This window comes from Trichomonas vaginalis, chromosome V (assembly GCF_026262505.1).
Source record: "Trichomonas vaginalis G3 chromosome V, whole genome shotgun sequence".
Lineage (NCBI taxonomy): Eukaryota > Parabasalia > Trichomonadida > Trichomonadidae > Trichomonas > Trichomonas vaginalis.
The window spans coordinates 6,124,794-6,146,017 of NC_067207.1; the positions used below are offsets into that span (position 1 = coordinate 6,124,794).

The 21,224-nt window shown below is 31.1% G+C and overlaps 6 protein-coding genes and 1 pseudogene across 7 annotated transcripts, besides 3 other annotated features; 5 read left to right on the forward strand and 2 right to left on the reverse strand.

The window, feature by feature from the left end:
* Positions 1–2,682: 2,682 nt before the first annotated feature.
* Positions 2,683–4,139, forward strand: TVAGG3_0286910 (uncharacterized protein; the record flags this gene model as incomplete). Its single annotated transcript, XM_001583741.2, has 1 exon — positions 2,706–4,091. The coding sequence occupies one exon, from the start codon at positions 2,706–2,708 to the stop codon at positions 4,089–4,091; it is 1,386 nt and encodes a 461-aa protein (XP_001583791.1).
* Positions 4,140–4,561: 422 nt separating this feature from the next.
* TVAGG3_0286920 (uncharacterized protein) lies at positions 4,562–5,149 on the reverse strand (the record flags this gene model as incomplete). Its single annotated transcript, XM_001583742.1, has 1 exon — positions 4,562–5,149. The coding sequence occupies one exon, from the start codon at positions 5,147–5,149 to the stop codon at positions 4,562–4,564; it is 588 nt and encodes a 195-aa protein (XP_001583792.1).
* A 35-nt stretch (positions 5,150–5,184) lies between these two features.
* TVAGG3_0286930 (nuclear pore protein 84 / 107 family) lies at positions 5,185–6,795 on the forward strand (the record flags this gene model as incomplete). The annotated part of the gene is made up of 1 exon (XM_001583743.1): positions 5,228–6,793. The coding sequence occupies one exon, from the start codon at positions 5,228–5,230 to the stop codon at positions 6,791–6,793; it is 1,566 nt and encodes a 521-aa protein (XP_001583793.1).
* Positions 6,796–7,340: 545 nt separating this feature from the next.
* Positions 7,341–7,907, reverse strand: TVAGG3_0286940 (uncharacterized protein; the record flags this gene model as incomplete). The annotated part of the gene is made up of 1 exon (XM_001583744.1): positions 7,341–7,907. The coding sequence occupies one exon, from the start codon at positions 7,905–7,907 to the stop codon at positions 7,341–7,343; it is 567 nt and encodes a 188-aa protein (XP_001583794.1).
* Positions 7,908–12,359: 4,452 nt separating this feature from the next.
* Positions 12,360–12,389: a mobile genetic element.
* Positions 12,360–12,389: a terminal%2Cinverted (terminal inverted repeat of Kolobok-1_TV transposon ID:TVAGG3_0013400).
* Positions 12,390–13,399: 1,010 nt separating this feature from the next.
* TVAGG3_0286960 lies at positions 13,400–14,770 on the forward strand (annotated as a pseudogene). The gene has a single exon: positions 14,075–14,496. A coding segment is annotated over exon 1 (422 nt).
* An 891-nt stretch (positions 14,771–15,661) lies between these two features.
* Positions 15,662–17,108, forward strand: TVAGG3_0286970 (mitotic DNA replication checkpoint; the record flags this gene model as incomplete). Its single annotated transcript, XM_001583746.1, has 1 exon — positions 15,662–17,044. The coding sequence occupies one exon, from the start codon at positions 15,662–15,664 to the stop codon at positions 17,042–17,044; it is 1,383 nt and encodes a 460-aa protein (XP_001583796.1).
* Positions 17,109–17,602: 494 nt separating this feature from the next.
* TVAGG3_0286980 (zinc ion binding) lies at positions 17,603–19,713 on the forward strand (the record flags this gene model as incomplete). Its single annotated transcript, XM_001583747.2, has 1 exon — positions 17,623–19,653. The coding sequence occupies one exon, from the start codon at positions 17,623–17,625 to the stop codon at positions 19,651–19,653; it is 2,031 nt and encodes a 676-aa protein (XP_001583797.1).
* Positions 19,714–19,816: 103 nt separating this feature from the next.
* Positions 19,817–19,943: a mobile genetic element.
* Between the last annotated feature and the right edge of the window lie 1,281 nt (positions 19,944–21,224).

Genomic DNA, 21,224 nt, shown 5'->3' on the forward strand with positions numbered 1-21,224 from the left:
TCTATCTTTATCTAATTATCTTTCGATTTTCATTGATCTCGGTATATTCGCAACATTTTTAGCAAATGTGTTAAAAAACATTCTTTATGTCAAACAAGCTGTTTATGTTATTGAATACTTCATGCTTTGTTATACATTTTCTCAAAAGTTCAAACATTTCTTGATAGTTCCTGTAAGATGAAATTGCAATTTTCTTTATTCATCTTTCCATTTTTTGTATTTTTAGATATTATCCAATCATCCTTTTATTCATCTCAATATTGGATACGATATACAATTCCAGATATCAGATCAGAACTTTTATATTCAAAATTTCCAGAATTGAAAAACCCTTACTTTTATATGCTATGGTTCAATCAATGCTTTTGGAATTTTTTGATGAACATAATTCCTTTGTGTATTTTGTACATTTTATCTGTTCGTACTGATAAAGATGAAATTTCGGAGCAAAAAAGAGAATACGAACTAGATTTAGTATTTAATAGTTAACCAGTATTTGATAGGTGACATTAAAAAGTAAAAGATCTTATGTATTCATTATGATGAAAAATTCCATTGTCTTCACTTATTTTTGTCAATGTTCCTTATGTTTAGATATATTAACACAATTAGAACAAATAACAGCCGCTGATGCTGTAGGAACAAGCCATGATTCCTCAGTTAAATGAATGATTTAAAGTTGTATTTCATGTCTGATAATTTGAAAATAAATAAACAAAATGTTGTATTATAATTTGTGGCACATGCATTTGAATTTCAATCCATTGTTGTTAATGTCTATCAATTATTTTCTCATATATACACACGTGAACCAAAGATAGTCATTATTCTTGTAATAAAGAGCTTGATACTAAACTTGTAAACATGAGTCTAGTAGGCGATAGTAAATGGTTAACTGAGGTTTGTAAGACCTTCAGCTTCACAAGATATAGATATGAAATTAACTTTTGAAATGCATTATGTATTAGTTTAAAAAAACTAGATAGTACCAATATTGTAGTATATATATGTAACAAGATATCTACAGACACCGTGCTACTAATATATATCTGTTCATTCTCAGATAAGTTTTGCGCTGTTGTCATGATTAAGTAAATAAGGACTTTTTCATGCTGTATTCACTTTGGCACCAATCATGAGTGTTACAATTCTAGGATATAGTATTTTAGTGTATTCCTTCCGAGAAATTCAAATTGTTGTGAAAATTTGAAATTGAATTTCCTTCACAATTTTGAAAAGTGTAAATCGAAAATGATTTAGATGACGATGATATGAGAAATTATTAAGAGTAAAAATAAAAGGTTGATCAAATTTTGTCAATTTTTCAAATAATGATTGCTAATGAAATTTTTTTATCAAGAATTTCTAAGCATTCACCTGGATACATTTTAGTTTCAGATTCTGCATTCATTGAATGAAAATGTTTTTCAGTTTATTTTGCAGGGGCTCTTTATTGTAAAAGCAACATTTCAAACAGATACGAAATCTGTTTTAATCAATGTAGTGCACCAAAACATTTCGATTACTTTTCTGAATGCGATAAACTCAATTTGAATTCAACATTATCATCTAATGGATCATTCAGTAACATTGGTCAATCAGTTTTTGGATTATCCGGGAAAATTAATATACTTCGAAATTTAAATTATACAGATTCCTATTCTCCGCTTGATGCTGCATTAATGACAGTTCAGAACTTATCTTGCATATCAGTATCCTATTTATATGCTTTTAATTTGACTGGTGAATCTTGTAACGTTTTTCACACCAAATGCAGCGATATAATATTTGCATACTCTCTATTTACTAACCTCAATCTTACAGATTCTCCGCTTTTTCTTATCAAATCCCAGTTATTTTTGAAGAATTGCTATTTTAACATTTCAAGTCGAATAGTCCCAAGAATTGTTGATTTTGATGTACGATTACAAGATTGCTTTATACTAGGAAATGAAACTCAATGGAGAGAATTTAATAGCAATATTGAAGCTATTTTCTGTTTATTCGTCCAAAACTTTGATTGTGTACCTATGGTATCTTTTAAGGTCGAACAATTATGGTGTTGGAATGTTGGTGCTAACTCATCCTTAGATACAAAATTTATTCTTCCAAATAAAGATGAATTAATTCCAAGAGCACATGAGAATCAATCCAATGAAGTCATCCATTGGATTTTGAAAGGTTCATTCTTATTAATTTTTGGATCATTAACATTTATATGTCTTTAATCTTTTGGAAGCTAATGCACCCTCCAAAACCTTTAAGTGCACAAAAGGCTAGTCCAGGAATGATTTTATGAGAATTTTTCGCATAAAATCTGCCATTACATTTTATTACAGTAGTTCATACTAAAATATGAACTGCTAATGCATGTAAAAATTTACATGCATTTATATTATATATGTTTTTTTGTTTGTATTTTATTTTATAAAAGATTTTATCTTTAAATTGAACTATGTTAGTGATAGTACTCTATGTAATCGTGTGCTTGTAATGAAACCCTGAAGTATAATAGATTTAATCATTTTTTATCAGAATTTCCAACTCAATTTAAAGTATCATGATGAGAACTCATGACAAATAAAGAGTGCAGACATAGTATATTTTATTTATCATATAATATATCATGATTAAAAAAAAATTGCGTTAAATTTTGAAGGGGATGTTAGAAAATTTCAGGGGAAAATTAACAATAACGGCGCCAAATGTTTGTGGACGAAGATCTTCAAAAATCAACTTTTGAACAAAGTAGTGAGAGAGGATCATCGACTCTGCATAATATTCTTCTTGAACAAAAAGAAAAACTACTCCGAAACGCTCGCAGAAAAAAAAGACAATTAAGGCAAACATGGTTTCGATTTTATTTCGTTTTAAGAAAGGAAAAGGTTGTTGAAGCACAAAGGCATTACGGCAATACAAAAAATCGCAAAATTGAAGGAATATGTGATATCGCTGGTCATTATTGCTCTAATCTTTTAGGATTAGATCAAATTATTACCAGGATTGGAACAGAATCAAAGAAGTTCATAGCTCCTCTTGTAAATTCTGAAGCAAGACAAGTAGAAACTCCAACAAATAAACAATTAGAAGATCGCACTGCAGAAATCTACTCTTACAACTTTGATTTTACTAATTGTATGAATATAATTGCACAAGATGTTAATAGAATGATTTCAAATGTCACAAATTTCGAAATAATAAATGCAGAAACAGATAACTCAACGCATCCTATTGATGATATTGCTAAAGAAGCTATAGAAAATATGAATATTATTACTGCTCCTCTAAATATAAAAAAAATCGAAAAACCATTATCAGATCTCAATCAAGACATGTTTATTTTTACAGCATTTTCAAGCTACGAGGCCATCGCAGATGGTGCAGCAACTCTTGCTGTTAGCGATATCGATTTTGCCGGTATTGGACTAGGATCTATACAAAATTCAGTTGTTCCTCGTCTTAGACCATTCTTACGCCTTGCTTTTCCAAGATGGGATAATGAAGTCGAGCTTACAATCGATAGAGGTGACACTCTTGATCCTAATTCGATAACTTCATTTTTCGATACAAAAACTGACACAACTTCGACAACATTTATTGATGGAATCTATGCCAATGAAGCTAAAGAGATGCTTGGTGAAACTCAGCCGTTAATTGACGAACTTGTTGACGAATTATTCCCAATGGTCCTTGAAGATGAGATTTACAAAGAGATTGTTCCAGAAGAGTTCTTTGGAGACATAATAGAACCACCAGCCGTATTAGTTTCTCGTGATTTGAACCAAGACATAACAGATTCTATGTCATTTATCGATGAAGAGTTACATAAGAGCTTGGTTCAGTTTTGCGGTAATAAACTTGGTGTTTCTGGCGTTGTTGACAAGATTTCTAGTTTTCAGGTCAATTATTTCGATTCAATGCTTAAAAAGAAAGTTGCAGAGTCAACATTTCATCATCTATCAGTTCTTACTCCATTCCTTAAAGGTGCTGCTGATGCAAAAAGACACAAAATGGAAGGAACAGATGCATCTTCACTTACACGTAAATGGAAAGACCAGATGATGAACAAGATCAGAGAATTCTTAGATTAGTCATCTATTATTTTTATGTTAGATTAAAAAATATTGTTTTTTATATAATATTATACATTAATGGATTGAGAAAAAGCAAATGACTCGTTGTTCTGAAGGCTTGATTTCATTCAATCATAATTTTTCATTGAAATCTTGTTTATGATTGCAAATTAATGAATACACTTTGAAAATATTTATATTCATACCAATTAGTATTCATAATTCGTCTTGATTTTTCAAAAATATTTTCAAATTTTTCTTTCGAAGTGAGTATTTATTTATATACTTAATAAATCAGCAAATAAAGTATTAGTAAATTAAATCTAACAATAGTTTTATTCGATTTATAAGTAAAATAACAATTTTTTAATAATAATTTTTTTCGAAAAGTCAAATTACAATGCAAACATAAAAAGGAAGTTCGTAATAGCCAAATTTCCAAATCTCTAATAGTTTAAATATCCTTATAAGTCATCAAATTTAAGAACTCAATTTTTAGCTGCTTTGGCCTGTTTTCTAAGATCGTCAAGACGTTTAGCTGCTTCTTTATTCTTTACAATTAGTTCATCAACTTGTGTTTTTGTATCATTGTATAATTTAGTTTGTTTGCGAAGAATTTCTGTAGATTGTTGGACTCTGGTACTAAAACTTTCTAAATTCTTTGATGCTGATTCAATCAATGTCTTAGTTTTGTCAATTTGTTGTTGTTTTGATTCAAGTGTTTGATATAATGCTTGAATACGAACAAATCTATTACTTTCTTGAACTAAATTCATTTGAAGTAACTTATCGGCTAATATTTTAATAGATTCAGAATCCATCTCATCAATTGGAACTAAATCGCTAAAATATTGAGCAATTCCATCTCCTTTGCTAAAAACCTGAACAAAGAATTCAGCTGTTTCTTTAGGATTTGGATACTTAATATTTTTGTTTGATAATACTGAATCTAAAACAGATTCTGGTAAGTTTAAAAATTCTTTCTGTTTGCATACTGTTGGAAAATTAATTGCCAGTGCATTTAATACATCATCTGATTTTATATCCCCAGATAATGCAGCATTTAAATATTCCATTTTTGCAAAAAAGTGACAAATTTTTAAAAACAAAACATGACGATAAAATATATTCAAAACTTTTTTTTTGTCAAAAAAATGTCTTCTGTTGCAAATCCTGCAACGGGCAATCCACAAGATATAGACATTGGAACAATTCGCAAGCTTATGAAACCATTAGTTGAAAGATCAGGCAAATCTTCTTCAGATTTGTGTAATGATTATGCAAACTTAACAACAGATTTAAAAAATAACGCAGACATCAACGAGAGTAACCTCTGGTCATTACTAAGTGATCTATCAAATAAAAATCCACAAATAAATGAAAGATATGTTAAAATCACAAAAAACGATCCTGAACTGGTACATTCTGTATTATTCCTCCAGTGGCTTGAAAAAGAGTATAGGAAGAACCCTGTACCAACAGAAATATCAGAAATTCCATATTATTACATTAGAACAGGACAAATTGAAAAATACTTCGAATATTTACAAAAGAATAAGCAAAACGATTGGAAAATAGCTACTCTTGCTGGATGCTTATCTCAAAAAGACTATAAAACATGGAGAATTTCAGCAAGAAACCTCGCAAATTCAAAACATATAAGTCCTGATGAGGCTGCTATCTATAGCATCCTTTCTGGTGACTTGTATGCATGCATGCAGTATGCTAAAACATACTATGACCAGCTTTGGGCAAAAATTTTCTGTATGTTAAGCGATGCCGAAGCTAAAAACCCATACGACATTAAAGAAACCATTCGTCAATTCCCAACACCATCGAATACACAAGAAAATCTTGTTTTTACAGTTTTCCGTGATGGAGTTGATTCATTACTCAAAGAACAGAATCTTCCACTTGCATTTAAGATACATACAGTCTCTGTTTTCCATAGCTGCCCATCAGATCTCATTAAACAGTTCATAGAACCAATTGTAAATAATTTTGCACTCGGAATTGCCTTTTTCTATTGTTCATTAGCAGAAACAGACGAAGCAGTCAAATTAATCTCAGATATTCTTACCGGTTTACCTTATCCTGATGAAAAAGCCCTACAAATTACAGATTATTTCAAATTACCATCTACAAAGATCGTAGATGCGGCCATTGACAACATAATTAGCTCCAGGGTCGATGATTTCGACGAAGATCTCACAGAAGAAGAGCTTATTGACCGCAAAATTGAAGCATTAGGTTGGCTCGAGATCGCGCGCTGCGAAGAAGTGGCCGAAAAGAAGGTAAGGAAACTCCTTGGTAAACTAGCTCTCGAGAAACAATACAAGGGATGCTCCAAGCTTTTGCAGACAAGAGGAAATCTTTTGACCAACCAAATAGAAAGGGATTCATGGAACGCTCTTGTTATTGCTGAACTCAAGACAACAGCGCAAAACCTTTCCGAGATACTTTTGTTCAAAGGAGGATGGATGAATCGTTGTGATATCGAAGATGAAGTTGCCAGATCTATTTTAATGCTTGTTTCTAATCAGTTGATTGATACATACATAGCTAGTGGCGAAACTGAGAGAGCAATGGCTGTTCCTGCGATGATTTGCTGTCCAACTAAAAATATGTTGAGGTGGCTCAAACCATCAGACGCAAAAGAACTCTTGCTTAAGATAAAGAATGTTGGTATTGCTCAATTTAAAGCTGCCAATACAGAATAAATATTATTTGATACTTTATTAATTTTATTGAGTTCTTTGACAATACATATGATTAATGTGTCTTGCGATTATTCATTTGGAAATTGATTATCATTAAAGCGATTTTGAGAATTCTCACCCAAATATAGTTGGAAATTATTATTGGAGCAATAGTGTGCGAAATAAAAGTTTAGTTATTTTGGTAGTTATATTGATTCTTGTTTAGAAGGTATTCAAGAGTATTCAAATCAATGCTACGACTGGACAGTTCAAAACAGTAGTTATATATGATCCGAATCTATCATTAGGTATATCCGCATTTATTTTTGAAATAGTTTTGATTGAGGTTTGATGCTATATAGGAGATGATACATGTGTCATTTCTCAAACTCTCTGCATCACTTTTATAATTCCTTAAGTCAGTTATAAAAACTTTCTTGTTGACTTACTCCAATATGCATGTTTACGTAAATAGTTATCAGCTCAAACAATCGTAACAATGCGAAAACAGTTTGTCAAAAGAAGACTGCAAAACAAACAAACAAAAAAAAAGTCATCATTAATTAGTTTATTCTCCTATTTTGTCAATGAATATTAATAGCTCTTCGGCTAAATTGTAAGCAAAATCATCAGTGCTGTCACTTCCCACGATTTCCATAAGGAGATCTTCGCAACTCTTGAGTTCGTCAATAGAAATGCGGTTAATCATTATCAATAATTTAATAAGCAACATCGAAAGTGTGCAGTATTCTGTGGATTCAAGTATCTCTGCACAAATTTCGAAAATTTTCCTGAATTGGCTCTCTTCGCTGCATTCACACAGAAACGTGTTGAATACGCACAATGATCCAACTTTGACGCGAAAACATGCATTGTCAGCGCTTAAATGATAATTTAAAAGTTCAGTTCCGAGCTGTTTCCACTGATAGCCTGCCTTCATAGCAATCACTGAACCGAAGTAGATTGTTTCATCGCTGAAATATAAATTATCTTTGATATATTCTTTGATATCTTCAGAATATTTTTCAAAACATATTTGGCTAATAAATCTGAATATTGATGCTATTAAATTCTCGTATTTGATTGTTTTGATCTTGTAAAAGTTCTGAAAAATCAATGTTTCTATCCAATTCATGGAATAATTTGATTGATAGAGTAATTCTGTTAAACATATAAATGTATTAATAATAGCTGGTTATGAATTAGAATTTAACATAAATTGTATGTAATCAATGTATTCTTCATTGATAAATTTAATTGATCTAGCAAAAATATAAGCTTGATCTTCAATTGTGATGTATTGCTGATTTGTTATTGTCTTTTCTAATATCCTATTATCATTTTCTGCAATTTTTGAAATTTCTTCAAATAAATCGGAAGATTCTCCATTAAGATTCAACAGAACCGTATCAATCTGCACTTCGTCAAGTACAAAATCGATTTTCCCATATTTGTCTGTATGATCATATAGGTTAGCAAGTATTTCATTGGAAACATTTCTATTTTGGATTTCATGCTCTGCATTAGCCTGATTTTGATGAATAGAATAATAATAAGGTATACATATGGAAAACTGGCTCATTCGAAATGACAGAAAATTTTGTTAATGTTTAGTTTGTAAATTTCACTTTTTCAATTGATTTTGATTGTTCTCTGAAGATAAAAAAAATTATTTTCCTTTGATATATTATAAGCTTCTCTGCTAGCAAATATACATAATCTTCGATTAAATTGCTACATTCTAATCTTCAAAAATTTAATGGAAGCTCAAAAAGTGTAAATGTAATTACAACATGTTTTTTAAAGAAAAATTAATGTTTTATACATCTGTATTGATTTGAAATTACAATGGTTTAAGTATTTTTAATCTTAATTTATTTATTTTTGAACTATTTAATTCAATTAATGTCTACCCAATTGACTTTGGCCGATCCCCAACTCCATGATGAAGCATCAAATAGTTCTAAACCTGCAGCCGATTTAAATCAAGATACGAATAACCAAATTCAAAAAATGAATACTGATGTTCATTCAATTAATGAACGGCTTCAAATTATGAATAAGAACTTTAATAAAAGGTTTGACACTATGGACGAAAACCTCAAAAATTGCGCAAAACAATGAACAAAAAATTTGAGGAAGTTAAAAAATCTATATCCCAACTTCAAGAAACTACCACGACAGGATTTAATGAAATTTCAAATCACATCCAATTTTCAACCAAACAAGATCAAACAAACTCAACTCATCAAAACTTTCAAACAAAAGTTGAGAACATTCAAACAAAAATTGATGATACTCAAGAAGAAATTAAGACCCTTAAGGAAAATCAGGAAATATATATCGAAAAATTCAAAAGGCTTGAAAACGCGTTAGCCTCTTGGAATAGATTTGACAAATTAGTTAACCATAGAACAGATTTAATATCTCCTTCAGAATCAAACCACTGACCACCAACAGAACTTCAATATAATACTGATAGAAAAGCAAGGAATAACAAATTCCTAAATAAGATTTAAATTAAAACATTTTTTATTTTGACAATATTTTTTTATTAGACATGGAAATCAAGGTACCATGGCTGGTTGATAAACCAAAATCAACTAATCTTGAATCTTTCACCTGGGATCTGATGACCTTGGCAATCCCAGTGAAGTATTATATGTTCTTTGTTGAACAAATTGTCCTCCTTCAACAGAGCTAGCACCTCAATATGTGATTACATTTAGTGGGCGTATAATAACAATTTTTCTCTATTTATTTTGAATTACATAACTCTACGATTTGGAAAATCAAAATTATTATGGTTATCAAAATTTTCAGGAATTGTGGGCTTTGGTATCATAGATGAACTAATCAAAAGGATAATAAAACGAGAGAAATCTTCTTTTCTACATAAAAAAACTTCTGGAATTTCTTGAATTATTAGCAAAATTCGGTTGTGTATAAGTAGATATTCCGAATTACATTTTATTTTGAAGCCAGATATCTACGAACAAGTTTTGATAACCAAAATATATAATATTGAATGTGCATATTAGTTGGGAATATATTCAAATCGAGATGATTGAAAGTCGATTGTAATGAATATCTTTGCAATAGAATTATTATAATAAATATGGAAAGATAGGAAATTCTCATCAAGATATAATGAACTAAAAATGTAACACTTAAAAATTCGCTTATTCCTGCTTAAATATTGGAACCCTGATAGATTTGGGTATCACCATCCATTTGACATTCAACCATCAAATTTTTCAGTGATGATATCTGTAACTTAATGGGTCACTTACACTCATCTGACTTTAATTCAAAATTCTGGCAAATGGCAGGAAATATCATGGAAAATTAACCTAAAACAGCATTATTGAAAGCCGTGTCATATGGGCTTAAGGGCAGCTTTAAGAAAATAATTCAGTTGCCAATGCTTCGGTAAATTTGGAAAGATAACATAATTCGATTAATGCATCTGTTACATCACGATTTTCAATGTATATTGCACCAAATTCATGGGGATCTTTAAAATTACAATAAGAACAGTAAGAACTGTCAAGTATAAAATCTATTTACCCCTTGCCAATTTGATCATATAGATGCGCAAGTATTTTGTTGGAAACATTTCTATTTTGGATTTTGATGAATGGAATAATTATACATACTCATATTAAAATTATAAGATGTATATATGGAAAATTGGCTAATATGACATATGTAAATTTCAATTTTTTAAATTGGTTTTGATTGTCCTCTGGATATAAAAAAAATTGTTTTCCTTTGATATATTATAAGCTTCTCTGCCGACAAATATACTAAATAGTCGCTCAAAATTCTAACTTCTAGGTATCAAAAATTTGATTGGAATTCAAAAAGTGTAAATGTAATATCAGTGTGTTTTTTTAAGAAAGATTAATGCTTTATACATGTATTGACCGATAAATCGAAATACTATGTTTGCTCCAGATCGTACAGGGAAGATTCAGCCGAAAAGGAGAGTACAAGTATCATCAAATAGCGCCTTTAAAGGTTGGATTTTCCATGATCCAAAATAAAATTGTACCGACCTTTGATATTTATGCTTTTGCAATTGCATAATAAGAAATTATTGGTTGTTGAGAAAGGAAACTGCTTACAGTGCACTCTAAAAATTGCTAGCTAATTTGATTTGTTCTTTTTTATATTGTGAAACTTAAGTTTCCTTCTCAAGAAAATAATTCAGTTGCAGAAGCTTCGGTTATTTTAGAAAGAAAACATAATTCGATTGAGATTTCATTGGGATTTAATAAGCAATTTTCTCGATAAAAATATATGAATTGATTAAAATCATATTTATCTGTAGAGTTTGTATATGAAACAATTATACTCCCAGACTTTGAATATGAATCAAAATATGAATTTGTAATAGTAAAGGTATCACTTCCAATCCAATTTCCAAACATATAGTCTGCTGTGTTATTTCTGAAAATGCAGTGATCAATAGTTGTAGGGCCACTATTAACTATAACAAAATTTCTCTCATTTGTTCCGCAGTTATTTTCAATAACATTACAATATGATAATGTTCTTGTAGAATTGCTGGAAAAACTAGCAAATGAAAGGGAAGCCCCTTTATATTGGCTGTTTTCTCTGAATGTTGAATATTTACAGATCCCTGAACTTCCTGAAAGGCCACTAGATACTGATGCCTTTTCATTGTTTTTGTTATTTGTGATATTGTTATTATTAAAGCGTTGTTCGCCATGGCAAATTTCTAATGTTTTATCTCGAGCTAATATACTATCTGTGCATTTAAAACATGAGACTTCAAATACGAAGTTTTTATTGGAAGAAGAAGATTTGACATTAGAAGAAAATGCCATGGCACTGTTTTTTGACATTGATCCATAATAACAATCTCGTTGTTGAACAAAGTGTCCTTCTCCTTTGCAATTATAACAAACAGATCCACCTTCATCTGTGGAACTACAATTCTTAAATGTGCATTCTGCTAATAATGTGCAAATATTGTTTTGGCTTTTAATGTATATTGCTCCAGTCTTATGACATTCTTTAAAATTGCAAATAGAAACATAATAATTGCGATTAGATTTAGCATCATATAGTGCTATTCTATTTTTTGTCTTGTTATATTTAATTTGATTATCAAAGAATTCAGACCAATCAAATTTTCTTTCTATTTTCAAGCATCAATTTCATTTAGGCATCGTTAATGTATCAATATATCTAAATTGTTGATAAATTTTTTTTCTCTTGTGTTTAGACAATATTTTTGAAACTTTAAAAGCTAATGATCATATTGCTTCAAAAATTAAGGTTGCCAAAAGTGTTCATCAGAAACATGATAAATATCATGAAGAGTAGATTTATTATTAATGTGAGATTGTGTTTTAAAAAGTAATGGATCAAACATTTTTCACTTGATGCACAATCAAGAGGAGTTGATCCATTACTATCATCGAATGTTTTTTGGTTCTTTAATTTCCCTTTAAATCAGCACTAAATCAAGTTCCAACTCTAAGTTTAAGCGAAATATTTACAAGTAAAATAATTTTTAGTACTTCGCTGTTTGGCTGGCTGCCATCTATGAAAGCTGAGGGTGGTCTATCATCTGTAGGGCCCCTTAAAGAAATGGATGAATACAACAGTGTGAATGAATGAATAAGATTTTACATTTGATGTTGGTGAAGTTGTTTTATGTAAAACGGACATGCCCAGAATCAACTTTGAATTGCATTACTTCCTGTTGTTTCATTTTGGCCGAAATTAAAGACTGTCGATTGCGGGTCGTTTCTCCAAGAAGAAGAGGGTCTCACAGATTGATAAAATGTCATATTGCTTCTTTTGCTATTGAAACATAATAACAAGCTCATTGTTGCTATTGAAACATAATAACAATTAATATGTTATTAACTTTTTGAAACTTGGAAAAGTGAATTATGATGTCCTTCATGAGAAATTCAGCTGAGTCCTATTGGACATCAAAGTCTAGATGGAAACTTTTTTTTCGAAATGGGAACTTCATTTTTCCTAAAATCGATTTCATTGAATATAAGGGTTTCGTTTTGCTAAAATTGTCACTTTTATAGCTAATTAATTTTTGGTTGTTTTGCGAAACCTAAAAAAAAATTCGATAGTCATGCTTATAGAACCCTCTTGCTATTGTGTCAAAATTGCGAAACCGATAGCAAAAATATCTCGCAATATCAAAAATGAGACATTTGATGAATTATGCATTATACAGATTGAAAATATGATTTTTGAAAACATATCATCATTTTATAGCTAAATCGAAAGTAATTAATATCATATTAGATTAAAATGAAAAAGGAATAGTATCGTTATGCTTTAAGTGGCAGTTTTATAATATAATCATAATTTTAGCTCAATATACAACACCTTTTCGCAATATATGGTTAGCAACCTAAATTCTGATTGTTTTGAATTCAGATATCTTACGTTTTCTATAATTACATCGCTATTCATCACCATTTCTATCTTTATCATTATTGTTTGTATCTAATAATTTCTCAAAAAACATTAATACTTAATATTTGTAAATATCATACTTTATAACGTAAATAAGAACATTACCTATTATGAAAAACAATAATTAAAGAAAAATATGGTAAGCTTTTATAAATGTAATTTTTAATATCTTATATTCAGAACATATAACTAGTAAATAAAGTACTTATTTTATACATACAACGTAGGGCATAACACATCAAATGCTCAAATCTATTTTATTTTTATATAATATATCAATCAAAGCAAATTTACATTGTTTTGTTAGATATACTTTATTCGCATCGAAATTGGCGCGTTTCTTTACAAAAGAGCTATTTTTTCGTGATAAATAAAATTTTTTATTCAAAAATAACAAAAATAACAATATAAAATAACTTCATACTGAACCAGGTCTAATGTAATTGTACCGGAATCTATCTTTCACTAAAAGAGGATCTAATTTCAAAATCATTATTGCATTACAAAGCCGATCGCCTGTTCTTGCCCTAAGTCCTGTTAAAAGATCTCTTAAGTCCTTGAAATCTCTTTCACACATTGCTTCTGAAGCTGATATTGATGCGTATTTTTTGATCAAACTTGATAAAAGGGTAACATCGATCTCATCTGTTCCAATAGAAAGAGAAACCCCTTCCATGTAGTCCCAAAGCATTTTAATATCGTAAATTGGATGATTTGGATTGAATTGTCCAGTTAGCCATTTGTCGACAATATAATTAATTTGTTGCCTTTCTTCTTGTGTTTTATTATTGAATACTGCAATGTCTTCAATAAATAGATAAATTGATAATAATGAAATTTATCAATTTATTGAAGACATTGCAGTATTCAATAATAAAACACAAGAAGAAAGGCAACAAATTAATTATATTGTCGACAAATGGCTAACTGGACAATTCAATCCAAATCATCCAATTTACGATATTAAAATGCTTTGGGACTACATGGAAGGGGTTTCTCTTTCTATTGGAACAGATGAGATCGATGTTACCCTTTTATCAAGTTTGATCAAAAAATACGCATCAATATCAGCTTCAGAAGCAATGTGTGAAAGAGATTTCAAGGACTTAAGAGATCTTTTAACAGGACTTAGGGCAAGAACAGGCGATCGGCTTTGTAATGCAATAATGATTTTGAAATTAGATCCTCTTTTAGTGAAAGATAGATTCCGGTACAATTACATTAGACCTGGTTCAGTATGAAGTTATTTTATATTGTTATTTTTGTTATTTTTGAATAAAAAATTTTATTTATCACGAAAAAATAGCTCTTTTGTAAAGAAACGCGCCAATTTCGATGCGAATAAAGTATATCTAACAAAACAATGTAAATTTGCTTTGATTGATATATTATATAAAAATAAAATAGATTTGAGCATTTGATGTGTTATGCCCTACGTTGTATGTATAAAATAAGTACTTTATTTACTAGTTATATGTTCTGAATATAAGATATTAAAAATTACATTTATAAAAGCTTACCATATTTTTCTTTAATTATTGTTTTTCATAATAGGTAATGTTCTTATTTACGTTATAAAGTATGATATTTACAAATATTAAGTATTAATGTTTTTTGAGAAATTATTAGATACAAACAATAATGATAAAGATAGAAATGGTGATGAATAGCGATGTAATTATAGAAAACGTAAGATATCTGAATTCAAAACAATCAGAATTTAGGTTGCTAACCATATATTGTGAAAAGGTGTTGTATATTGAGCTAAAATTATGATTATATTATAAAACTGCCACTTAAAGCATAACGATACTATTCCTTTTTCATTTTAATCTAATATGATATTAATTACTTTCGATTTAGCTATAAAATGATGATATGTTTTCAAAAATCATATTTTCAATCTGTATAATGCATAATTCATCAAATGTCTCATTTTTGATATTGCGAGATATTTTTGCTATCGGTTTCGCAATTTTGACACAATAGCAAGAGGGTTTTATAAGCATTATTATCAGAGTAGAATATGAATATCATATCAGAAAATGTCGCAAATCTGCCATTTACCCGGCCAAATAGCAAAAATAATTGAATACTTTTAGCAAAAACTTTAAAAATCAATAAAAATATGAAATATAGATCTTAAAGAGACCCTATATACGATATTCATAAAGATTTTCCAAAAATATCACATCGCAATATCAAAAAAGTGACGTCCTCAGTGGAGTCAAGGGTCGAAATTGCTAGCTAAATGTTTTTTTGGCGAAATTGCGTATTGTACGTTTTTTTCGCAAAACGAAACCCTTATTGAATATGATAATGATATTTGCAAGAAGGTGAATAACATGTTTTAATAATATTCAATATTTATTTTTTGAGGAACTATCAACAATATTTTTTTAGTAGATGCCGCCTCGAAAAAACCTTCTGAACAGCCAACAGAAGACGAAAATTCAGGCACATTCACAATTATGGGCTGAGAGATATGCTCCTACAACTATTGACGAACTTCCTTTTTACGAAGTTAAAAAGAAACCACGAGAATTACGAGATTTATTCGCAATTGTTTTCAATCAGCAAAATGCATACAAAAGAATAATTGTGATACAAGGCCCATATGGAAGCGGTAAAACTACATTAGTTAAAACGATTTGCAAAATAGACAGCATTAAGATTTTAGAATTTTCACCAGACAATGAGATCGTAAGCGATTCACAGATGTTTGAATTCGACAGTTTCGAAGATGAAAGGAAGCATTACCGATCAAATTTCATTCCAACTCTTTCCTCTTTCTTATCACGCGCCCAATTATCGTGTGTGCAAAATTTTGACAAGAGACATATTCTACTTCTAGATAATATTCTTATTCCTGATGGCTGCGAAAATAATTTTTTTGAATTACTACGATTATACAACATTTCACCTGAATTCCGATATCCAATCATCTGGATTATCGATCCCACACAAAATAAATTCGTAGATGATAACAGAATCTCAGGAATTTTCAGGTTACAAATCAAAGCTACACCTCCTACAGTTATGAAGCGAGTTTTGAAGCGTGTTGGTCCTCAAGAAGGTATACGTGTTACAAATGAGCTCATGGAAGCTCTTATGGCCGATAACATCGGAGATATTCGGTTATTAATGAATCATTTTCAATTTACAAGACAGTTTTCATCAGGATCATATGATTCATTGACATTCTTTCAAGCCATTGGTGAGATTCTTTACCAAAAAAAGAAAAGATCTCCAGAAAATATAATAAAAGTCAGTAGAACTGATCCGAAACGCCTATTTAATACATTGTTCGAGAATGCTGTTGACTTTTACACCGACATCGGCGATTACGCGGACACCGTTGACTATTTTTCAATATCTGATACGATGATAACGTTTGGATGGAACGAAGATGATGATTTCATAGCTAATTCAGTTGCATTATCCATGAGAGCCATTGTTGAGCTCAACCAACACCCTCCACCAGTGACTTTTCACGCATTAAAGCAAGGATTTAAATCTTCTCTTAAAATGAGATATACAGACCCCCAGGAACCGTTCTTATGCTGGCCAAAGGAATGGATGGGAAAGAAAGTCGATGACATGGAACGAATCGTTTACGGAGATGGCGAAATTCCAGTGAAATACATCCCAGAAACGAATAAATTAGTTGTCACACCAAAAGAGAAAGAGGAAGAGAGGTTGTTTATGGAAGAAGATCCGATAGAAGAAGTAACTTTCTCTGATGACGATAATTACCAATATCAGAATGGAAATTTCCTTTCTGACTAATGTTTTGTATAGAGTAATATTATTTTTATTATGATAAATCTGTTTGTTTACTTTTATAGAGAAATAATTTTAATTTTTTATTCAATTTCATATAACATTCCTAATTGACCTTCATAAATAATCAAAACTACTCAAAAGGTTAATAAGATTTTTATTTTGGATGATAATTGATGATTTTGTTATTCCAATTTTTCGATAAGATTGTTATCAAATCAATATTTAAAATAAAATCTTCTTTCTATTGAAAATGACATAAGCTATGGAGACTTTTATAATGATAATGGGTTTAAATTTTTTCATATATCTTCATGCAATCGAAATAGCATCTTATAACTAGATACTTATAACTATGACATATGATTTTAAAGGAATCTTGCATGAATGTTAGAGATCTAATTTTATTTCCCTAATTTACTGAATAAAAGTCGCCAATTTTATATTATTTTGCAATGATGTGACATGAGTATTATTTATACGAAGAGAAGTGAGATATAGTGTAAAGAGATTTGTCAACAGTTATGATAAACAATTGAGAAAAAAAAATTGAGAGAAAACGGCCATCGTTGCATTTCACTGCAATGTCATCTCTTCAGCTACAGCCCATAGAAAACACGAGTGAGGAATATGGTATTTCAGAATACCTTCTCCAGCTCCAATTAGATGCACCACATCTCAGAATTTCTGAGTGTTACGATATCGGAAATAAAAATGTCAGAGAAAATTTCATTAACTATGTCAACGGCCTTCAGCCACAAAATATTGTTGATGTTTTCGTTCCAGTTACATCTCTCCAGCAACCAGTTTCTGATATAATTTCACATGGAATCCGTGTTTCACCAAAGAACGGTTTCCGCTTCCAGACAGGCAAGCTCCAACTCGAAGCAGGCAAAGAAACATATGAAGTTGTCCACATTACAGTTGCTTTAGGCAATGTTTACAACAATCAAAAGACAGGCGTTGAACTTAGTGACGAAACATTCTCAGATGTCGCACCAACACCATCCGCCGTACCAGAAGGCTACAATACAATTCGTGTTTCCGAAAACAATGAATTTGTCGTCTTTAATACAACTCAAATCAACTCTCTCCGCCTTATCCGCTTTGCCGGTGGCGATAACCTATCCCATGAGCCACGCCTGAAGCAGATTTGCAGCATCTGCGGCAAAGATAACGCTACTCTTTGGTGCGAGAACGATCAGTGCAAGCTCTGTGAGAAATGTGACAAAGAGGCACATTCACAGAAGCTTACACAGAACCATACACGCAAGCCAGTCTCTGAATCTCTTATTGGACAGCAAAAATGTCCAGTTCACCCTGATGTAAACGTCGCATACTACTGCTTGAAGTGCCACTGCCCAGTCTGCCTTGAGTGCAAAGTCAAAGGAAGCCACTCAAAGGGAGAACAGGCAAAACACAGATTAATCGACCTTCCTAAGGCATACGAGGACGCTCAGGCCACGCTTTCTAAGCCAAATACTGTATTCATTACCCGCGAGAAAACACTTAACCAGCACCTCAAACTCGCAAAAGACAAACTTTCGGAAATCGAAGAAACAGAGAAGCAGATCGAGGCAGAAATCACTCGTATCGCAGCCAAGGCCATCGAAGAATCACGTATGCAGAGCGGCCTTCGCGCACAAGCTGTGAAATCAATAAAACTCGAAATCGAACGTAAAATCTCCGAACTCCAATCACAAAAGAAACTCATCGACGCTCATCACAACAACAGCGAACCACTCGAAGTTGTCCAAGCATGCTACCTTAACTCAGTTCTCGAGAAAGAGATTATTAATAACACAGATCTTCCTTCTTTAGCATCCAACATCGACGCACAATTACAAGTCTACGGAAGGCTCGAAGTCAACCCTCCACGCTCTTCCGGAAAGGTCACATCTCGCGGATTACCTCAACCAGGCGCTTCTGGCAACGGCGATGGCCTTTCGGACAGTTCCGCCTTCTCAGACGGCATTGAGACAGAGGAAACTGACTTGGAAGAGCCAGATCCCCACATTACTCATCTCAGTCGCATGGCCAAACGTAAATTTGAGCGTCGCGGATCGAAGCAACTTCCATTTGTACCTTTCGACGGCTCCAGCATCATCACCGATCCAGAAATGGCGAGAAATCTCTACATGACGTTCCCATTCAAAGGAGAACCAATCACACACAGGATGTACTACTCAGAAGAGGACGGCAGGAACGTTTCCAAGATCCACAAGATCGTTGACGGCCACGGTATCACTTGTGTCCTTGTAAAAGTCGGACAGAACTTGTTTGGCGGATTTGCAGCATCTAAATGGAACAGCGATGGAAAACCATTTGGAAAGGGATCATCGTCATTCTTGTTCCAGCTGACAAAGGACGCATTCATTCCTAACAGGGGACAGACAGAGGAGCCAATCTGTTTGTTCGCAACAACTGATACTTTGACATTCGGAAAATACGATTTAGCTTTAGTTGGAAATCTCGAAAAATGCACTTCTACAATTGAGAATTCTTACGGAGTTGGATTCGCTTTCGACTCTCAGAAGGCAAAGACATTCCTCGCTGGTTCTCAGGAATTCAGACCTGATGTTGTTGAAGTCTGGGGTTTCTACTCTAGTCAGTAACTTTTTTTTATTATTTTATATACTATCTTCTTTTTCTTTTTTTCTTATATTTTTTTAAAGTTTATTTTTTTTTTGATTTACACACATATATGTTAAAGACTTTGTTTAGAGATTTTGATGAAGACTAAATTAACGTGTCTTTATTAACAATTGATATCAATAGTTAAGGCTGCACTTACGCCCATTTGACTTTAATTCAAATTTTTGACAACTGGCGTGAAGCGTCATTGAAAATTAACCATAAATATTTGAATTGAAGGCCATGTCATAGGGACGTAAGTGCACCCTTAAATAAAATATTTCTATAAATAACCTTAAAATTGCTTTTCTAAGGATGATCTGATCAGATCATTTTTTTTTAATTTGGTTCTGATCAAGCATATTTATAATATGGAATACCACAGATGAGTTTATGATTTTTAAAATCACAACTCTAATACCCAATGAATTCCATTGATCAAAATGTCTTTCAATATTAATAGTTTAACAAATGGTCATTGCGAAAGTTTTATTTTATAGTACCGAATGAATTTCATTGATCAAAATGTCTCAATTTGATATTAATTTGATTTTCAATGAATTCTAATTAATTTTGTTTTAAAATGTTAATAGTTTAACAAACAACATATATTATCAGTTTGATCTTGTATTTTCAATGCTTGTATATATGGCCTTTGCATAAGTAATGAATGCTTTTTTATTAATTCTCATTTTCACAAATAATGCTAAATCATGGTGTCATTAAGCGCATTATTAATGATTGTCCTTCGGAACTGATAATACCTAAATCAGTTACTTCATTATATGAAAGTAATTGGAAGAATTATGCATCATCTGGATGTAGAGAGTCAATAACTTCTCTTAATTTTGAAGAAAATAGCCGAATTTCAAGCATCAGTAAAAGATGTTTTCAAAACTCAAAACCCCAATCAATAAATTTAAGTAAATGTGAATATTTAAAATTGCTTGATATGTATGTATTTTCTTATTGCAAATCTTTGGCTTTAATTATTCTTCCTCCAAATATTTCAAGCATAGGAACTAATTGTTTTTATGAAAATACTAATTTGACATCAATCGATTTACCTGATTCTGTTGTTTATATTCATTCTGGTGCATTCGATAGAAGTGGTTTAATAATAATCAATATTTCTCCAAATTCTAAATTAACAGAGATAAATAATTTTTGCTTTAGATTCAGTAACCTTTCTTCATTTTATATTCCAAAATATCTCCAAAGAATTGGTATTGCAATATTTTATGATTGCCCATTAAAGAATATAACAATTGACCCAAATAATGCATTTTATAAAAGCGATTCTATTTCCATTTTTTCTGGAAAAGATAATTCAACTCTATTTAATGTTATACCGAGCTTCCCAGGAAAATATATTGTTCCTATTTATGTTATAGCTATTTCTATTGGATGCTTCATGAATTGTATCAATATTACATCTATTGAATTCCATAATAATATTATTTCTATTGATGATGTAGCATTTTCTGAATGCATTTCATTAACATATATTTCAATCCCTGAAAAAGTCAGTTCAATACATTTCATGACTTTT